General features: G+C 36.6%; 1 protein-coding gene across 1 annotated transcript; it reads right to left on the reverse strand.

Annotated features, from left to right (window-relative positions):
• On the reverse strand, positions 1-9,365 carry LOC306879460 (dickkopf-related protein 3-like). The gene is made up of 7 exons (XM_079432415.1): positions 9,092-9,365; positions 8,055-8,180; positions 5,154-5,231; positions 3,310-3,402; positions 1,851-1,992; positions 1,598-1,754; positions 1-741 (listed from the first exon to the last, which is right to left on the reverse strand). Exons 1-7 carry the CDS (start codon positions 9,278-9,280, stop codon positions 654-656), a joined length of 873 nt encoding a protein of 290 aa, XP_079288541.1. The 5' UTR covers positions 9,281-9,365; the 3' UTR covers positions 1-653.
• Positions 9,366-9,927: the final 562 nt, after the last annotated feature.

A 9,927-nucleotide genomic window follows, 5' to 3' on the forward strand; every position in this document is an offset into this window, starting at 1 on the left:
CAACCTTTTATTTTCTGGAGCAAGTTTGTGTTTAGTACCTGGGTAAATTACAAGAGGTTTCTTGTATGGGTGCGTCACTTTGGCTGCTACACTAAGATGGACTGGCTCTCAACAGAGATTTCTGCCTGATGTATTCTTAAAGCATTAATATAGTACATTAATAATAAGTGCGTCTTTCCAGTGCTCAGAAGCCCCAGTTGAGCTTCAACACTTGAGGGCTGTTCACACTGACAATGATTTGATCTGCTGGATGCCCAAACATTACTGCTGGGCTGCCGTAGCTTTGAAAATCTGATCACAAATCGAATTAAACAAATCATCATCTTATGAAAAAGTGCATGAATCAGAGTTGCAGGGAATTTAACTCACTCAACTACAGTATCTCACATGTGACTGTTGCATTCAAACTCATTAAAGTTCACTTTTCTAAGTTAATTTGTGTCATCTGACGCCTCCCGCCATCACCATCATCACTCATATCCCCTCAAATCGCCAACACTGATGCTTTCAAATCACTGTCAATGTGAACGGTCTTTAGTTTCAGGCCTTCGGCTGCACATTCACAGCTGTTTGGGTGATTATAATGGAGGCGTTTCCTACAAAGCTTTGGAGTGATGAAGCGTTCGTCTGTCTGTCAAACAGGCTGAGTTTCACTAGACGATGTAGTCAATCTCAGAGTAGAGAGTGTCAGTGAGCTCCTCCTCGCTGGAGTTCTGACTCTTCAGGCACAGTGCACCTCGTCTGATAAAGAGAGTGACCATTTATTATTAATATTTCATGAAGTCAAGAAAGATAAAAAATACAGGGAAAACTACAGTAATATGAAAAATATTTGAAATGTGATTTATTCATGTGAAACTGAATTTTCAGCATCATTGTCTTCAGTGTCACATGATCCTTCAGAAATCATTCTAATACAGTGATTTTCAGCTCAAGAAGCACGTCTTAAATTATCAATGTTGAAAAACTTTGATGCTTAATATTTTTGTGGAATCTGATACATTTTTTCAGGATTCTTTGATGAATAGAAAGTTCAAAAGAACAGCATTTATTTGAAATAGAGTCTTTTGTAAGATTATAAATGTCTTTAGTCTCACCTTTTAGCAGTTTAATGCAACCTTGCTGAATAGAACTATTAATAAAAAAAAAAAAAGTTCTTACTGACCCCAAACTTTTTTTAACTTTTATTTATTTAAAATTTCTTTCTTAAATAGTGCACATAAAATAAGTTGATCACTAAAAACTAGAGTTTGGCCAGGAACTTATTGTCATTGGAGTTGTTTTCTGCAAATATCTGCATATTAGAATGATTTCTGAAGGATCATGTGACACTGAAGACTGGAGTAAAGATGCTGACAATTCAGCTGTGCATCACCAGAATAAATTACATTTCAAAATACATCAAAATAGAAAACAGTTCTTTCAAATAGTAATAATATTTCACAATATTACGGTTTTACTGTTTTAAATCAAATAAATGGTGAAAAAAACTTACTTCAAGCTTTTGACTGGTAGTGTATGAATATTAATATGTAATATTTAAATATGTACATATGTCATGGTAAGTGAAAACAGCCAGAAGATGATGGCTTCTTACCCAAGATGTTGGCACTGCAGATCACCGACACATGGACAGTGCTCTTGAGGACCCTCCCCCTTAAAATCCCACGACAGCAGCTCCATCAGGTGATTGGCTGAAATGATGCAGCGCTCACGTTCTATTGGCTTAGAGCTACACACTGGGAACAGCAGGGCTGAAAATTGAAGACAAGTAGTTAACAATATATGAACTATTCAGCAGGAGATCAAGATGTAGCATGCTCATATGATATGATGCAAGATGCTCATACCTTTATGGAAGGCACAGCAGAACTCCTCCTTACAGTCACTCTGGTACTGACAGAGGGTTCCTGCTTCTCCCTTTGTGCTGTTTGCACACTGACCCCACACACACAGCTGTCCCACACAGCATTCCTCATCTTTGGTGCACGTCTGAGGGGGGATACAGGACATACAATGGCTTGAGACAGCTCAAAATATTTCAGAATGCATATTTCATGCTTATATTGAATCAAACGATTCATTCTTTCAGGACACTGATGCACAGCAATGCATCTGAAGAACACTGATGGTAGGAATTACTTGAGTTTACTCTCATCAGACTACACGTTTTTCATGAAAAATTATCAAAGTAACAGTACATTTAAGACTAGACTTAATCAGACTTAGCCTGAATTGGACTCTATTGGTTGCGCTATATCATAGATTATAGGACTTTGGCAGTTGGTTCACTAAATAGACCTGGTTCATAATAGTCATTTAGGATTCAGACTCCACTGGCTGTGCGGCATGCTATTGATTCACTAAAAAGTACTGGCTCACATGAGTCATTTGTTCAGGAATTGGACTCCACTTGTTGCCATTGCAATTATGTGCTATTGAAACATTTAAAAATAAGAGTTATTAGTGTGAGAATCAGACTCCTCCACTGGTTGCACTATGTTATTGCTTCACTAAAAAGAAAAAGTAATTGAGTCAAGCTCAAATGAGTATTCGTTAGCGAATCAAACTATGTAGGTTACACTGTATGCTATTAATTTAGTAAAAAGCACTTTCTCATTTGTTAGCTATTGATTCACTAAAAAGAACCAGTAAATAAGAGTTATTTAGGCTCACAAGAGTCATTCTTGAATATTCTTGTGTCATTCATCTCAGTGCAGGCCTCCAATTTATTTATTTTTTCAGCCTTTTATCATCTGCCAAAAGTAAATCTTAGAAAACTATTAGCACAATGTTCCATACATATGATTATGTTTGTTCAAAGCCTTACCAAGGCTCTCTAACAAGCAGCGCAGACACAGTTTGTTTTGATTGGGTGTTAGAATCAGCTTCAACAATATCCTGCAAGAGTAATGCACATCTGTATTCTGCTTAGTTGGCTACCCTACGTCCTGTGCCGCGAGGCGAACGCAATATGTCCTATCTTGGGCCGGAGAAGCTGCTCATATTTAGCAATCTGTGCACTTTGATGTGAAACCCAGAGGAGAAACGCTTCGGTATATCAGATTCCAGGTGCACTCGTACTGCAATGCAGTCACAATGCAGGCTCATTGCAGGCACATGTTATTGGAATATTATATTTGTGCAGAGATTCAGAGAAAGCAGAAAATAATGAGCAAATGAAAAGAACTACAGACTAGGCTGAACACCTAACATGTAATAAGCAAACTTGACGATCTCTTACTGGATAACAGCAGAGGTCAAGTGTTCTTCAAATGTGCCTGCTCTGTGAAATTTGAAACTGCTTACCGCATCAGTGTGTTTGCAGGGCAGACACTTTGAGCTCTGTGAATTGTAGAGACAGTAGCTGCCCTTCTCACAGTCTTCATCAATCATACACTCCTGAGAGACAGAAGAAAATCATTCAAAACCTTCAAGAAGGAGCAGATCAAGCAATATGTGAACTAAAATAAGAATCATAACCCACACATCTATTTGAGGAACTAATCAATAGCAGAGCTGTACTTCACCACAGAGTTAAAACAACGTTCACAGGATTTTGGGAGGATATGAGGTGGTGGTCATATGATAGGTGCAGTATTTTTCTACATCCCCACATTTAGGCTGATATTGAAAAAGCTTTTTATCCCTTAATGCTCCATTTCCTTCCTTTTTCATCCTGGTTCATAAATATTTAACAGAGGCAAAAGTCATCCCTTCCATTACCTTTAGACGAAACAAACGAGTGATTTTTAAACATATTAAATACAATCACTGCATCATTATAAACCAGACTTACAGGGACAGTTTATCCAAAAAAGAAAATTCTGTCATTTTCTCACCCATGACGTTTTTTCTTTTGCAGATATTTGAAAGAACGTAGGTAACTAGACCATTCTAGTTACCATTGACTTTCATTGTGTAGAAAAAAAACTCAAATTATCTTCTATGTTCCACTGAAGAAAAAAATGAGCGAATAATGAAAATTTTCATTTTTGGATGGACTATCCCTTTAAGGACCATTTGTGATTTTAGTCGATGTTCGTTTGGTTGTCTATAGGCACTCCTAAATATTTATTTGTGCAAATATACATATTTAAAATGGAAAAACATCACCTGGAAAAAAATTGTCCAAAATATTGATGACTCATCCTGCACTACACAGATTTTTGTCCAATCAAATGCTGTCTAGAACAAATGTCCCTTCCTCTTATACCACCTGCAACTGACTAGCAAATCACCGTTCATGTGATTTTATGTCTATTAGCTATTTTAAAATGGGAGGATGAGCCTCTTCCTTTTTCAACAAGAAATACATCAATACAGGATGGAAAACAGTGCTTTTTGGGGTCATGAAAATAATTTACACTTCTGATTTAATTTATAAGGTTTATAAATGTATGGTCATTTTCAGATCACTCAGCTGAGTATATAAGATATTTGAACCCTATAAAGCCTACTGTGTCATATTTGATATGCAAATTTCCAATGCCTCTAAATGATCAACATTAAACATTTGCTGGAAAACCATCAAAACTTCAAGGTTGTGGCACACAATTCTTTTCACTGTGAAATCTTAAATGATTTTCATAAAGTAGCCCAAACATAAGAATTTTTTTATACATTGTTGTTTCCTCCTCGAGTATGAGCTCCATATTCACCTAATATCATACTATCTGAGCCTTAAAATATAAAATATGATACTCAATAAAAGACACTTTTTTGGTAATATTGTTCAAATTTTATCGAAAGGTTCAATAAACTACAAACTGGCTTGTGCTTTTGGTTTCTTAGTCTGAGCTTCCGGGATGACTGGAATTAGTGGATTTAAAATGTCAAATGCATCCGTAAAGACGAGATCCGTCGATTATCTGGCGTTATCTTGCCTTGTCAGCCGAACTGTCACCTCAGATCCAGAATCCTGCCATCTAAAAGAGCAGGTCAATACACAGCTTTAATTTCCCGTCTGACTGAAATAAGGCTGAGAAAGAGTATTCCTCTTCCCGAACACTATTCCTCCTGACTTCTCTGAGAAGATGTATGCAAATAAAAGGGTTTTGGTTGTGGCAGCGTCTGGCTGAGCAAGATAACATGTTTTTCAGATACAATTAGACAGAGACAAAAAAAGATATACAGGCCGACAGAAAGCTTACATGATCAATGCTGTTCTCTTTATCTCTGGGCTGTATGGTTGTCAAGTTGTTTGTCTCTTCGGTTGAATTGTCCGTTGTCTGGGAGTAAAAGCACAGAAATTTATTTAGTCACTTATATTATCATGCATTTAATGTGATGGGACATTCATTTTAAATATATTCAGATTGTACATTATCCCTCTTATTACTTTACCCCCTGGGGTTTAAGGATGTTTTTGGGGCCTGGAGAAGTTGGCATGCCCTAACATTTGTTGCTTATAAACATATAAATGGCTAAAGTCTAATAACACTAATAATCAACTGGGCTACAATACAAAAAACATACAGAACATTTGTTTGCAAGACTTTTGAGAACTGGATCTTGTAGTCTAGAGTTTTTGATCATCTTGTTTACTTGCTCACAGAAAACAATATATTGATTTTATTGATTTTCTAAGTCACTTTTTGAGTAGAAAGGGTCTGTGCGAGAGGGCCTGGATAAAGCTGTGATTCTCAACTGAGAAGACAATAATGAGCCATTCAGGCAGGTATGTGACTGAGAGGGAAGAGTTACACGCAAGAATATGAGGACAAAATAAATGTATATATTTTTTGTTTGTAGTTTATTTAGAATATATTTAGCTATCACACAAAATAACTTGAGATTCACTTGCGAGTGCAGTAAATCAGTTTATTAGGATCAATCAAAGCTGACTTTTTAGAATCATTACTCCAGTCACATTATCCTTCAGAAATCATTCTAATATTCTGATTTGCTGATCAAAAAACATTTATTATTATTATGCTGAAAAGAGCTGGCTCGTAAACCGCAACATAAAAGAGACCAAACCAAATACCCCCACCCCCAAAACATTTTTTCCTCCAAGTAATAAAAAAAAAAAGTCAAGCAAAAAAAAAACATCCAGATCTCCAACATACGATCCCCACTCTACTTCTTCCTTTTCCTGGGCCTTAAGAAACAGGATAGAAAAGAGGAAAGAAAAAAAAAGAAGGCGAAAACACAATATGCAATCTCATGCCCGAGATAAGGCGTCAACAATCACATTCTCGGTGCCTCGGACATGTTTAATCTCAAGAGGAAAAGGTTGTAAAATCAGACTCCACCTCATTATCCTTTGGTTACGATTCTTCATTCAGTGTAAAAACACCAGAGGGTTGTGGTCCGTGTACACAATAATAGGGCTTGCAGATGCTCCCAGATAAACTTCAAAATGCTGGACAGCCAAGACGAGGGCAAGCGCTTCTTTCTCTACAACAGCTGATGAACATTACATTTTCTTGAAAAATAACAAATTGGATGTTCTATCCCATCTTGAGTTTTCTGTAAAAGAACTGCGCCAGCTCCAGTTTCACTGGCGTCCACAGCCAAACAAAACGGTCGAGAAAAATCTGCAGCGATGAGCACAGGAGCATTGGCCAACAGGGCTTTAGCTCCTTATAACGCCTTTTGAGAAGCCGTAGTCCACTCAAATGGTATTTTGGGACTAATGAGATCTGTCAGAGGTGCAACCACAGATGAAACATTTGGACAAACCCCACGATAGTAGCCCGCCATTCCAAGAAATCGACACAATTCCCGGCGATTAGTAGGTACCAGAAAAACACAAATAGCCTTGATCTTAACTTCAATGGGGCGAACTTGTCCATTTCCTACTATTTTACCCAAATAGGTAACTGTGGCTTTTCCAAATTCGCATTTAAGGTTAAAGCTGTTAGCCGAGCAAATTATTTTTTTATTTGTACTAGGTGACGTGACTTGCTTCATTTAAAAGTAGACATTTCAAGCTTTCTATACATGTATTTGAGGAGAGTATTCGCGGAGATTCATGTTGTTTTATTTACAGGTCTATGAAGAGAGGTGACAGACAGAGCCGGCAGAGAACACACCCTGTTTATTAATTTTAGAAAAGCACATTGTTTCTTGTTATTATGACTATACAGAAATAAAAGTAGACCCTTTGCAGTTTCAAATGATACCTCATTCTTATCTGTACAATCAAAACTGACAGAGTATTTTAAGTTCTTTTCGCGGTCATAAAGAAAATACAAGACCCCAGGGGGTTAACACATTAATGAACAAATGGACTCAAAATAATGATTTGAGTTATAGGCTACTTTCTAGGAAACCAGTTTCCTAGGACAAAATCAATTACACAGGTAAAATTCCCCTGCAGTTACTAATTTTATCCCTTAAAACTCAGCTTTGATCATCAAAATGACAAATTTAGAACCATGTTAAAAAAAAGTTTTCATCCCTTACAATGGCTTTACTATAGTTCCTCATTTAGTAAACATTAATACATGAATATGCAAATGCGTCCCCGCCTCCACTCCATCACACCAGCTCAAACCTGCTTCATTTTCACTCAGTTAACTAAAGTAGTAAATGCTACACTATGACAAGTGGAAATATTAAATTAATTAATTTAATGTATGAACCAGAAACTCATTCTAAAGAAGAAGAGGAAAATGAATTATACAAAGCCATCTTCAAGCCCATCTATCAGAATGGTAATGCATTTCAAGTAACACTCTGTACAATGCTGGAAATTGATTCATTTGTAACCGATTTCAAATAGCTAATGGTGTGTTGCTAATGCTACACAACCTGTGTTACCGTTTTAAGAAAGCTAATGATATGAAAAGCCCCGTCCCGTGAGTTGACGGGATTGGTTACATGTTTGTGATGGTAGGAAATGGACTGTTTCAAATCTTTGGTATGCTGCAGATTTAAGGAGAAAATTCTCAGCAAAGATTTTGAATTCGCAAACTTCACCACAGGGGGTCCTTAAGTGGTCATTATGCCAAATGATCTGACCAATCAGAATCAAGTATTGTGGAGAGCCATATAACTGTAACATTAAACTGCCGTACTGAACCAGACAAAAGCTCTTTACCCACCTTATTGATTCTCTCAGCAGTATAAATGGACTGATTCCCAGCTATGATTTCAATACTGCTGTAATTTTGGAGATTTGAAGAGACATTGTGTGGATGGAGGCTGGATTTTGCTGTCTCATTGTCCACCTGAGAAAAAAAGGAAAATGCTGCAATAAGAACAAGTGCCCAGCATAAGCTATTTCTAATTGACCCTTAAAATCACTTTCATTGATGTAAAGGTTTCCACAACTTGTGACTAATGAATTTTCATAACTTTTTCAGTTCTTGATTCCTGGGGTAAGTGGGAATTTAAAAATAATTTTATAGACTGTCACTGTCCTCGCAAAAAGTGATTTCTAATTAATTAAACATTTTAGTTCTGGGCATAGCATAGGCAAAATCTAAAGTATTTTATGATTTGCACAACTTTATAATTCTTTATAATGTGAAACTTCATAATGAGTTCCCTCACAGTGGGAACTGTCTAAAGGTTTAATCAGTAATATGAAATTATATATATCATTTTTTATAAAACCGCTTTAGATTTTACCACATTAAGCACGCATTGACTATTTTTGTGTAAAGAGTCTATAAGATAGACCGATAATCAATTGAACCAACATTATGCATATTTATATTCATTCACTTACATTCATGATCATCAGTTTTTATATTAAGTTGATGAAAAATGGCAAATTTGGGAGATCTCTGAAGAATAACACCTAAAATGGCATTCCCAGGTAAAACAGTATGAAAAAGTGAAGTTTAAGATGAAAATAATCCTCATTGGTCATAACAATATTAGTCAGTCTCAGTTTATATGAAAATGTCATTCTGCTTTCTAATATCTCATATCATATCCATACTATCTAATTAAGCTGATGGATCATTTTTAGGAAAAGTCTGCTCAGATTTGGCATGTGCTGCAGCCAATGATGCTATTATTAAAACTCAAAAGCTATTAGTTGTGAGAGATGTTTAAAATCATTCCCCAGATCTACTCTGAGAGAGATGCATTAATGAAGAACAATAATTCGACTGTATTTTGAAGCAAAAACCTGATGCACCGCGTCCTCCAGCTTCTGCTGCGTGTCCTCCATCAGTTCCTCCACCTCTTTAAACAGTGTCGTTTGTCCTTCTTCTACATTTGTTTCCATGTTTGCAATGATATCCATGTCTGTTTTGGTTATATCGGGGACAATTCCATGGACGATGGCCAGACACAGGCTGAATCCGAGCAGAAACATTTTGACAGAACGGCTGGTGTCTGTGCAGTGTGTGTGATCAGAGAGCGGCTGGTGTCTGTGCTCTGTGTGTGTGTTTCTGTGCTCTGTGTGTGTGTGTCTGTGCTCTGTGTGTGTGTGTGTGTGTGTGTGTGTGATCAGAGGAGCTCCAGCTGCACGAGGCGAGGCGATGCGCATCCACACAAACACAAACCTCTTTGTAGCTACTGCATCTCTAGCTATTCACATTTACTGCATATGGGAGACTTTCAGTGAATTTACGCGAATTTGACATGTGCAAATCAACTGTGACGAACAATAACAATAGGCTATTTTAGTTATTTGATTCACAACGTTTCGTATTCAGTTTTTTCTAGTTTGTTGCATTTATTCTAGGCTTTATTTATTTGTATTTACCTAGATGTAGGCCTCTTTTTATGCAATACACAAATTATGTATTTTGATGTTTTTGTATTTCTTCTGATAAGCAATCAGTCGTAGGTAAACCCTAATTATTTCCCCTTATTAAAAAGTCACGCACAAATAAATTATAATTGCATTATTATTATTATTATTATTGTTGTTGTTGTTGTTATTTACATTATTACTAGCCTAAAAATATTTTTCAAATCTTTTGCGTTCCCTCGCAAAACTAGAGAACTAAGTTTCTC

Source organism: Barbus barbus, assembly GCF_936440315.1.
Source record: "Barbus barbus genome assembly, chromosome: 2".
NCBI lineage: Eukaryota > Metazoa > Chordata > Actinopteri > Cypriniformes > Cyprinidae > Barbus > Barbus barbus.

Bases quoted from the DNA above. Each gene is read 5' to 3' on its own strand.
- LOC306879460 (XM_079432415.1), bottom strand. From the start codon at position 9,280: ATGTTTCTGCTCGGATTCAGCCTGTGTCTGGCCATCGTCCATGGAATT. The intron at 8,181-9,091 runs GTTTTTGCTTCA...TTTTTTTCTCAG, and splicing joins TGGAGGACGCGGTGCATCAG to GTGGACAATGAGACAGCAAA. The intron at 1,755-1,850 runs GTATGAGCATCT...TTCAATTTTCAG, and splicing joins CTGCTGTGCCTTCCATAAAG to CCCTGCTGTTCCCAGTGTGT.